Source organism: Emiliania huxleyi (genome assembly GCF_000372725.1).
Source record: "Emiliania huxleyi CCMP1516 unplaced genomic scaffold EMIHUscaffold_992, whole genome shotgun sequence".
Classification (NCBI taxonomy): domain Eukaryota; phylum Haptophyta; order Isochrysidales; family Noelaerhabdaceae; genus Emiliania; species Emiliania huxleyi.
The window spans coordinates 1-9,965 of record NW_005194682.1 but is presented as its reverse complement, the minus strand read 5'-3'; the positions used below and the strand labels follow the sequence as shown (position 1 = coordinate 9,965).

The following is a 9,965-nucleotide window of genomic DNA, read 5'->3' as shown; positions in this document are numbered from 1 at the left end:
CGTCTCTCCTCGCTCTCTCCCCTCGCTCTCTCCCCACCCTCCCCCTCCCTTCCAGTGCGCCTGCCCTCCTCGCGCCCGTGCGGCCCCCTCACCCGCCCACCCGGGCCCCTCCGCCGCAGGCTCACGTCGCAGTCGTCGCCTGGTCTTGCAAGTACGTCGGCATCCTCACCAAGGCGAGACGCTGCTACCGCGTCCCACACCCTCACCGCGGTGCCGCCCTCTCACCCAAGCCCCCCCCCGCCCCATCTTCCAGACGCTGCTCCTCTTCAACGCCCTCATCTCCGCCTACGTGTACAACTCCAAGGCAGCCGCCGTCGCCGCGTGTGCCCCGCCCTCCAGCCGCACACCTCACACCCTTCCCCCGGCCGGCGAGCAGGCGCTGCACCACTTTGGAGTCGCGGACGAGCGCGCGCAGGGGGAGGTGGCGGCCCTCCCCCTCCCCGCCCGCCGCCCAACCGCGACGCCTCCCCCTCACCGCCGGAGCCTCGCGCCAGGTCGGCGACGCCGTCAACCGCGCCAAGGAGGCGCTCGGCGAGGTGTCGTCGATGAGCCGGCTGCTCGGCGTCGGAAAGATCTTTGGCTTGGGGAGCAAGCCGCCCGCGCCGCCGCCGGCGCCGCCCAGCGCATACCGCGACTCAGACTACGGCGGCACGGGCGGCGGCGGCTACGGCGACGGCGGGTACGGCGACGGCGGAGGCGGCTACGGCGGAGGCGGAGCAGGCGGCGGCAGGGGCGGCGGCTATGGAGGCGGGTCGGCAAAGTCCACCGACCCCGACGACGTCTGGGGCGGCGGGCGGTAGCGGCGGGCGGCGGGAGCTGGGGACAGTGACGGGGTCTCGGCAGGGGAGCGTCCAATCCCTCGCCGCTGCCGCGGCGCCTCGAGCGTGCGAAAATGGCTCGCCGAGGCGAGGCTGCTGCGCCATGGGCTGCGCGCCGCTTCTACACACACAGCATAGCGCGCTGAAATCCAGCGGCGCGAGAGGAGAGTGGAGTGGCATAGCACAGGAAGTTGGCGAGGAAGAGGCGCTTCCGCGCTTCACGACCAACAGGAAAAAAATCAGGTCAACAGAAGTCTCGAACGGGAAACTCACGACAGAACGCTGCGATGCGGCCCGGGCGGACAGTACTGGTTGCATTCATGGCTCTGCTCTCCACCACTTTCGCTGCATTCCCCAACCCTCGTGGGACAGCGCCTGTGACGCGCCGCACCGCTGTCTTTGCCGGCTCTGTCGCGTGCGGCTGCAGCTGCTGCAGCCCCGAGCCCGCCTCGGCACTGGCTAGCCTGACCCGGCCGCCAGAGGACGACCTGCGAACGTACGACGTCCCGCGAGATGCGCGCAGAGATGCCGGCTTCGCGTGTGGGATGGCCACCGGCATGAAGGACTATGAGCGCGCCGTCTCGGGGCGTAAGCGCGAGCTGTTTGACCGGCTCCTCACCTCGCTACCGAAGAGCGACGCCGTGGTGGTGGAGCTGGGCATGGGCTCTTTCCCCAACGCGGAGTACCTCGCCGCAATGCCCAGCCAAGGTGCCGCTCCGCAGCGCATGGACCTGATTGGCTTGGACCCGAACGACTCGATGGAGGCGTACGCGAGGCGGTCCGCCGCCAAGGCCGGCCTGCTTGAGCAGGGCCACTCGCTGCGCGTGACGCACGGCGTGGGCGAGGTGCTGCCCCTGGCGGATCGCTCCGCCGACGCCGTGATCTGCACACTCACGCTCTGCTCGGTCGCCAGCCCCGAGCGGGTCCTCGCCGAGGTGAGGCGCGTGCTCCGGCCGGGCGGCAAGCTCCTCTTCCTCGAGCACGTGCTGTCCGAGACGGACGCCGCCCTCGCCGCGCAGCAGCGCGCAGCCACGCCGATGCAGGTCGAGTTCGCCGACGGGTGCCACCTGGACAGGAGGACCGGGCGCCTCGTCGAGGAGGCCGGCTTCGCCTCGGTCGACGCCAAGTACACCGAGCTGACGGGCTTCTACTTCCTTAACCCCACCGCGTCCGGGATCGCGACGCGGTAGAACGATATAGAAAACGCGCAAGAAGGGGAAGGGTTGTGTCGCCATCTGTTTAGTTGTGAGAGTTGTGTAAAAAGAGAGGGGGAGGCTGGAGGGGTGGAGGGGAGGAACGGGAAAGACCGCCACAATGCAGGGATATTGGGGAGGGGCGGCTCACGAGAATTCTTTTCTCTGCCTTTTGTGGTGCTAGTCCGTGCCAGTCTGCTGTGAGAGGCGTCCTGGATTTCTTTTCTTGGATCGGCCCGCCGCAGGTGAGAAAGCGCTCCGCAGAGCCGCTGTTGCGAGCCGCCGCTGCCCGCTATCGTCTCGCCGCCGCTGTACATGGGCTGGCTCTCCGAAAAGAGCACAAAATCACGAGCGCAGCCCAACGCCGAGACAGCGGTCGCCGAGCTTCGTGCCGAAATGGCACGACGCGGATCACCGATCGACCTGCCGACGGACGACGTCCTCCGGTTCGCGAAAGCGCGCAAGCTGAACGCGGTCAAGGCGGCTGACATGCTGCAGGCCGATCTCGAGTGGCGGCAGGCGCGGCGCGTGGAGGAGCGCCGCGATGATGAGCCGGCGGAGGACATCCTTGGAAAGCCGATCGCGGCGCTGCAGCAGGTGCTACCCCACGTATGCAGCCCGGGAGTCGACAAGCTGGGCCGTCCCATCATCTTCAAGCACTTCGGTGGCCAGTGCTCCTTTTCGCGCCTGTGCCCAGACCGCGAGAGCGTCGACCGGCTCTGCGAGTACAATTGGTGGGTAAACGAGCAGTACTGCAAGCGGCTCGCAGCCCTTGGCGCGGAGCAGTGGGTTGTGGTCATCGACGCCAAGGGCTGGCAGCCAGGCTTGATCGATCGGACGGCTCTGCGAGTGCTCAAGTCGATGGCCGACACAGACGCCGACCACTACCCGGAGCGGCTCGGCGGATTGGTCGTCGTGAACGCGCCGGCCTCGCTCGCCCTCGTGTGGCGAATCGTCAAGACGTGGCTCGACGAGAAGACCAAGGCCAAGGTCGACATCATCTCCAGTTCCGACCCAAAACGCGCGACCGAGCGGCTGCACGGCCTCGCCGCGCCAGACCAGCTGCCGGAGCAGTACGCAGGTACGGCGCCGCCGCTCGAGGCGTGGCCGATTTGGCCGGCAAAGTCAGGGCTGCCTTCTAAGCCGAACGGCGCGAGGTGATCGGTGGCAGGCTGCCGTCGCCCCGGCGCAGCGAAGAGCGAGTTTCCAACAACACACACCGGCTATCGATGCCGCGGGTCGAGCCGCGGGGGGGTGATGCTCCGATAAACCCTCCGGATCTTCGACAAAAGTCGGACATTTCTTTTTTCAAAAGTGCAAGGTGTGAATAAGAGGTTTATGATAGGGTTACATCGACGAACTATGCGGCAATCGACTGGGGGGCAGCCCCCCAGCACATCCCGCGCAGAGACCTCGGTGTAACCCTCCGCGTAACCGACTTGTCCACGCTCCTTCCTTGTTTAGCACCATGGTAGGTCGGCCGACCTACCCCTCCGTGCCGCCAATCGACGGCAACGTACCCGTATCACTCTCTTGGGACAGTAAGAAGACGCGTACGATGGTCTGGTACGGCAAGAAGGCAACCATGCGCAAGTCTTTCCAGTTTGACGAACACGACGAACTCACCCCGTTCAATCAGCCGTTGGGTGAGTCTTCTGCTGCTGCTGCATCGGACGCTGCGACGCTCGAAGCGAGCATCCGCCAAGAGGAGGCACGCCAGGCAGGAGAGATCTCCGAGAAGTACATCATGTACGAGGACCGCCCCAATACTCGGAGCGACGCTGAGCGCCGCGCTCCCGACCGGCTCGAGGCTACCGAAGAGCTTCGCGACAAAGCGACTGGCGGAGTCGCTGGAGGTGTGGGCCGCGTGGCTCAAGGCGAAGCAGCTGGCCGCTGTCCGCGAAGATCGGCGCGAGCAGTCGCTCGAGGGGCTCTACTGGCTGGCGGTGCTCAAGGGGAAGGCGTACACGCTAACCGAGGACACGGTCGTCAACACCGACACCATCCCCGCGGGCTATCTCGTGGTCAAGGCGCAGTGGCTCAGGCTCGAGCAACGCGAGTGCGAGGGCAAGCTTCGCTCCTACACGCTGCTCGAGGCCGAGACGCTCATCATCGTGAATCACATGGTGCGGCTGGCGGGCTTGCGCTTCTCGCCCGGCCCGGGCGGCCCTGCGGACCGCCAGCTGAGGAGCGCGCGCGAGAAGCTCTATTATATTGGCCTACAGACGCATTACTCGCTCGAGGCGTGCTGCAGTGAAGACCAGTCTTATTGAGCTTGTTTGGAGGTGTGTCGATTTGTGTGCAAAAGTTTGTGTTAGAGAGCGCTAGATGGCAAAATTTTCTTCGCCTCCGGCGGGGCCGGGGCCGCTCGCCGCGGGGCTAGAGAGTGACTTTTGTCGATGTCGGCTAGAAGTGCTGCACGTTTTTCAGAATTTCACCCGGGGGGCCCGCGTTGTTTGTCGTGTGTGCCGCGTCTTATTCCCCGCGTACATCGCGTGTATATTCAAGACTTTATTCAAGACTTTCACTCGGAAGTCACGTCAGCTCTCGCTCGATCTCGCCAGCTGCAGCTCGTACCGCTTCGGTCGTGGTCCCTGCCGCTTCCGATTCCACGGGCGGCTGCTCGGCCGCCTCTGGCGCAGCCTCCGCTACTGCCCCTGCGGTCATCTCCACCGCCTCCTGCGTGGTCGCCTCCGCCGAGCTTGCCACTGCCGCCTCCGCCGCCTGTCTCGCCTTCTTGAGATCGACCTCACGAATCTGAGCCTCGGCCCTCTCGATCACCCTCTCGGCCGCCGCGACGAGGGCCTTGCGCTTGGCGCGCGCCTCGTCACGGCCACTCGTTAGATCGGCCGTGTGCAGCGCGTCCAAACGGGTTGCGAGCAGAGCCGTGGCAGAGCCGTGCAGAGAGGCGAGCGTCGAGCGGAGCGCAATAGGTGGCGCCTCGGTAGCGAGCGCCTCGTCAGCGCGATTCAGCGTCGCCTGCATCTCATCGAGCTCCTTTTCGAGCGTATCGAGTGTCGTGCAGACGGCGAGCGAGCGCGTCGTAAGTTCCCTGTGCAGCGAAGCCGGTGGAGCTGGCGGTAGGGGTTTCGGCGGTGAGTAGGCAGGCGAGGCGGCTGACGACGGTAGCACGGCCGGGACGGCCTTTGGCACAGCATCCTCGGTCGTCGCAGCGTTCGAGGACGCCGCACAGCCCATGTGCTGGCGAGTAGAGCGCACGCCTCACTTTATCAGGGGGGATCCGGGCTTTTCGCTGCGCATGCTCACGCTGGCGAGGGCTTGTGCTGTGAATAGCAGGCGTGGTCTCTACTCGCCAGGCCCATGTGTGTATCCAGCAGACTAGTGTGGACCTGCGGCGTGTTGCCTTTTCTCTGGGGGGGGGCCGTTGTGTTTCTTCACGTAAGCGGGTAACTCACTGATCCTCCACCGGATCCGACTTTCGACAGTGCTGGCAAAGCGCATCGCGCAGCCGCACGGAGTCTCCGACAGCCACGCACAGCCTCACGCTCACTGTGGTTGAGACTTTCATGCACATGCAAACTCGCAGGTCAGGGTCTCTGGCCACATGCGAAAGGAAAGGCTCATCAGAACGGATTCGTTTGCACGCCGTGCAGAAGCTGGTGAGGTATGGCATGCCAAGATAATCTCCATCGCGATTGCTATCCAACGTGCCATCTCCAACCCAGTCCTCAGGCACGTGGTCGCCACCGCTTGGCTGCCACTCTCCCGCGCGAGATCCATAGTTTATCAGATCGCCCAGTAGGTCTGCAGCTGAGATGCTGCCATCTGCGTCACACGTCAGTCCCGGAATTGCGGGCGTGGCCACTTCACCGTCGTATGTGCACGTGCAGTAGGGAAGGTGCGTGCCGCTAAAGGCGGAGGGGTTGGTGAAGTACTCGCCGAGCTCTACACCGCGTGCCAGTCGATCGGTGCGCACTCGGGCATCGTAGACAGCTTGGCTCTCACCTGGCTGACCCAGCATGCCATCCTCGACACGTCGCTTGAGCTCTGCATAAGGCAGTGAGCGCATTTTTTCGCGGTCGCGCGGGCAATGGCATGTCTCGGCGATGCGGGTGTTCTTTGTGTCTTCATACTCATCGGAGTTGCGCCAAATGCAAAGCAGATCTTCCAAGTGAGGCTCGTCGAGTGGGTCACCCACATTGCGGTAATCTTGGAGCCACGACAGAAAGTCGCCGCGCACCAGGATGTCCAAGCTTTCGAGAACGACTTGTGCGGCTTGGTGCTGGGAGGCAGTGTCAGCTTGCTGCTGCGGAAGTGATGGCGCAGGGGACGACAGCCGCTGCTCTGCGCGCCAGGCAGCCACCAAGCCAACCTCTGTGGGGATGTGAATGCTGTCGTACAAAGCAGGACCGCGCTGCTCGCGCCATGCCTGAAACGCCATCTCCTGTTCATCAAAGCATCAAGCTCGGCGAGTCCAGGCTCAGGGTCTGCAATCTGCTGCAGCTCCGAGAATTCTCCGATCTGCTGCCTCCCATGCCGCCGCTGCGACCGCTCGCGCTCCCTCTCCATTCGCTCCTTGGCGGCCTTGACTGCCTGCGGCCCTACCACGGGGAAGCCGTGTGGTGATGGTGGGTGGGTCGGGGAGGGATGGGAGGCAAAGCCACCCCAGCATGCCTGCTTCAGGAACCATCTGGCTGGAGGTGGCGCCGGCAGCTCCAGCAGCGGCGCTCTGTGTAGTCGCCGAACCAATGCTCGCACTTGCCATCATCGCCGTGATCGCTCGCGCATCCCTCTTGCGCTCGGCGTCTTCGCTCTTGGTCCGCCTCGACATCTTGCTCCGGGTGTCGCGAGCAATACCATACATGCCCATGGCGAGCTCGTACGCCTGCTGGTCGCCACCTTCCGGCGGCGGCTTTGGCCTCTTGAGCCGTGGCGGGCCAGAGTGCACACGGCCGCTATGTGTCACGGCAGGTGTCGCTGCGGCCTTGCGCTGGCGCTTCAGGAGGCAGATGGCTCCTTCTCCGCCGCCCGCAGCAGCTGTGCATGCTGCTGCTTTCGATCGCGCCACTGGTCCCGCCGGCTGCTCCCGCTGTCGCCGCTGTCGGGGGGGAGCCGGCGTTCGGTCCATTTGGCGAGCCAGCGATTCTGCTCGGCATGCCATTTTTTGTCGGTCTCGTAGTTGACTGAGTGGGGGGGCGGTCCCGCCTCCACGGCTGCTCGAATCTCGTCCGGGTTCAGCCGTCGCTTGGCCATTGGGCGGAGCTGGTGGTGCAAACGACCGAATCGGTGGGACGGTCGGAAACTGGTGGCGGTGGGACTTATAGGGTTAGACTAGAAGACTAGAAAAGAAATCATTATTTTTATATTACCCCCCCCCCCCCCCCCCCGAAACTTTTATCGAAATTCGCAGCCGGCGCGCGCGTTGCCCTCCAATGGACCTCGTGCTGCTGGGTGAGCTGATGATCGTCGTCGGCTGCCTCTCCTCAGCCGTGGGCATGCTGTACATGAAGCTCTCGTCTGAGGTCGGCGAAGCCTCTCTCCCTTTGTGCCAGCGCTGGCGGTGGGCGGTTGGCTTTGTCCTGCTGGTGGTCAACGCCACCGCGTTCGACATCATCGCCTACGGCATGACGCCGCTTTCGATGATTGCGCCCTTTGCTGGTTTGACAATCGTCTTCTCGTCTTTGCTGGCCTGGACCGGCCTGCTCACCAAGCGCGAGCAGCTCACTCCGTCTGGAGCCGCAGCGACGGTATTGGTCATTGGTGGCATCACGGGTGTCTCGGTCTTTGGCCCGCGAGGCGACGGGTCGCCCTCTGTGCTGCGGCTCACGGCGGATTCCGTCGCCCTCGTCGCCGCCGCATTTGGCCTGGTAGCTGTGTGGTTGATTTTGCGTCGGACGCGTCTCGCACCTCCGCACTCGTCTTGGCTGATGACGATTGCGTCATCCACCACGTCTGCGTGCTGCGGGCTGGTGACGCAGGTCGCCCTCAAGCAAATCAGCGGCACCGTCGTCACCTCAGTGATGGCCGGCTCGACACGCGCCTGGTCTGACCCACTCACTTGGGGCTCTTTCGTGGCCATTGGCCTCTCCTCTCCGCTGCAGCTGTACCTCTTGAACGAGACCCTCGCTGGCGCCAAGGTAAGCCTCGCCGTTCCGGCCTACCAGTCGACCCTCATCGTCATGAATCTGCTCGCCGCGGGCGTCGTCTACGGCGAAGCCCGCTGCGCGAGTCGGCCGAGCCGCGACAACCGAACGAGACTCACAGCCAGTGTTTGCGTAGGCGAGTTTGAGCACGCCTCGCCGCAGCAGCTCTACTTTTTTGGCGGCGGGGTGGCGTGCTCGATCGTCGGCCTCGTCATGCTGACGCTCGCCGACGAGCCCGCAGAGAGCAGTAGCGAGCCGCTCGGCGACCGGCTTCTCGTGGTGCGCGAGGCCCAGCGCAATCGGATTCCCGCGGGAGCACGTCCTCACCCACCGTGCGCGGTCCCGCTCCCGGTCGGCAGGCGCCACCCGAGCCCACACGCCGCATGTCACAGCCTCTTGCGCCCTTGGAGCTACCGCCGCCGTCGCCGGTGGCCAGCAGGCTGCGGGGCCTCGGAAGCCCAGGCTTGGCCCTTGCGGTCTGCCCTCGCCGAGCCACAACGCAAATGCAGCACGCGGCGCGCCGTCAGCCATGCCGCGTTCCTGTAGGCGCTCTCGCCACTCGCGGCAATCACGCCCAGGCGGCGCCCAAGCTCCGCCCCTCCCACGGCAGCCAAGCCGATGCCCGACGCTATCACGCCGCAACGGGAGGACGGGAGGCTTTCCAGCGCCAGGAGGAGTTTGTTGGAGTCCCTCTAGCCTCGCACGCAGCAGCACGTACCACGTTCCTGCGGGATAGTATGCCTCTGTACTTTCTGAAAGCAAAGAACAAGTGTCGACCTTCCTCTCCGGGTGGGCGCGCCGGCGGTCCTGGCCAACCTAGTGGTCTCTCAGATATGCTGGGAGGGGGCCGCCTGGGAGAGAGAGCCGGCCAAATCGAGCTCCGCTCTCTTGACGAGGACATGTGTGCGGTGTGACTCATCGGGGCTGCGTTCACGATGGTCGATGCAGCGAGTTCTTTTCTCTGTGGCGTACCTGTGTTAGTGCCAGTGCGCGCCAGTTCCGTGCCACGTGTCGTGCGAGTTGGTTGTAAATTTCTTTTCTCGCGTTGTGCGAGGGAGCTTCTGAGAGAAGAGAGATTTTAGAGAACCAACTAGAAATCACGACTCTCACAGTGATTTGGGCTCGGCAGCTTGTCAGCCCTCAGCCGAAGCTGGGGCCGGTCCCGTAGCCGAGAGAGCCCGCGCCGATGAGTTCGACGCGGTCGGGGGGGCCTGCGGAGAGGCCAGCGAGGTGGCGATCGGCCGATCGCTGTACTTCATGGCGCCCTCAAAGTGGGGCTGGCTGACTTGCCAGAGGTCGATACTCTGGACGACCCATAGGATGCCACGAATGCCTGAAGGAGAGGGAGGCGAGGCCAGAGGCAGGCTCAGCTGCTCTCGGGTGATCTCGCTTTGGTGGCTGAAGGACCCGATGGTCCTGTCACACACATTCGCGTTCCGAGTCGTGGGGGTAGAAGAATTCGAGGAGCGAGTCAGCTTCTGTTGCACTCTTGGCGCAATGAGGGCGAAAATTCTTTGAAAGAAAGAAAGAAAACAAAAAAGAAAGAAAGAAAACAGACAACCCAAGGGAGGGATGAACGATTTTAAGAAAGCGGACGAAATTCTTTTCTCGCGCGGCCCCCCTGTTGTGCTGGCACACCCCAGCACAGTGCAGCACAGTGGAGCGGCATGGCGAGCTCTCCGCCGACCGCAGAGATGGCGGCCGCGAGCGTGGGTGCCACGCTCAATATCAACGTCGGCATACTGGGCCACGTTGACTCGGGAAAGACCAGCCTCTCCCGCGCTCTCTCCTCGACCGCGTCGACCAACGCCTTTGATAAGAACCCGCAGAGCAAGGAGCGCGGAATCACG

The 9,965-nt window shown here is 64.3% G+C and overlaps 5 protein-coding genes across 5 annotated transcripts in view; 4 read left to right on the top strand and 1 right to left on the bottom strand.

Annotated features, from left to right (window-relative positions):
• The window catches only part of EMIHUDRAFT_446713 (hypothetical protein), a 2,277-nt gene extending 1,236 nt beyond the window's left edge, over nucleotides 1-1,041 (top strand). The window contains exons 4-7 of the mRNA XM_005756041.1: nucleotides 120-191; nucleotides 254-313; nucleotides 377-421; nucleotides 495-1,041. Of these exons, the coding sequence (XP_005756098.1) occupies nucleotides 120-191; nucleotides 254-313; nucleotides 377-421; nucleotides 495-800 (483 nt within the window). The 3' untranslated portion in view covers nucleotides 801-1,041. The remainder of the gene's footprint in view (nucleotides 1-119; nucleotides 192-253; nucleotides 314-376; nucleotides 422-494) is intronic.
• A 57-nt stretch (nucleotides 1,042-1,098) lies between these two features.
• EMIHUDRAFT_372713 (hypothetical protein) lies at nucleotides 1,099-2,076 on the top strand (the record flags this gene model as incomplete). Its single annotated transcript, XM_005756040.1, has 1 exon — nucleotides 1,099-2,076. A coding segment is annotated over exon 1 (895 nt), but the record flags the coding sequence as incomplete, so codon positions are not given.
• Nucleotides 2,077-2,407: 331 nt separating this feature from the next.
• On the top strand, nucleotides 2,408-4,284 carry EMIHUDRAFT_121765 (hypothetical protein; the record flags this gene model as incomplete). The annotated part of the gene is made up of 3 exons (XM_005756039.1): nucleotides 2,408-3,092; nucleotides 3,487-3,760; nucleotides 3,822-4,284. 3 exons carry the CDS (start codon nucleotides 2,408-2,410, stop codon nucleotides 4,282-4,284), a joined length of 1,422 nt encoding a protein of 473 aa, XP_005756096.1.
• Nucleotides 4,285-4,551: 267 nt separating this feature from the next.
• Nucleotides 4,552-5,209, bottom strand: EMIHUDRAFT_250838 (hypothetical protein; the record flags this gene model as incomplete). The annotated part of the gene is made up of 3 exons (XM_005756038.1): nucleotides 4,552-4,605; nucleotides 4,760-5,063; nucleotides 5,136-5,209. The coding sequence occupies 3 exons, from the start codon at nucleotides 5,207-5,209 to the stop codon at nucleotides 4,552-4,554; spliced, it is 432 nt and encodes a 143-aa protein (XP_005756095.1).
• Nucleotides 5,210-7,404: 2,195 nt separating this feature from the next.
• EMIHUDRAFT_250836 (hypothetical protein) lies at nucleotides 7,405-8,811 on the top strand (the record flags this gene model as incomplete). Its single annotated transcript, XM_005756037.1, has 3 exons — nucleotides 7,405-8,394; nucleotides 8,475-8,591; nucleotides 8,662-8,811. The coding sequence occupies 3 exons, from the start codon at nucleotides 7,405-7,407 to the stop codon at nucleotides 8,809-8,811; spliced, it is 1,257 nt and encodes a 418-aa protein (XP_005756094.1).
• Nucleotides 8,812-9,965: the final 1,154 nt, after the last annotated feature.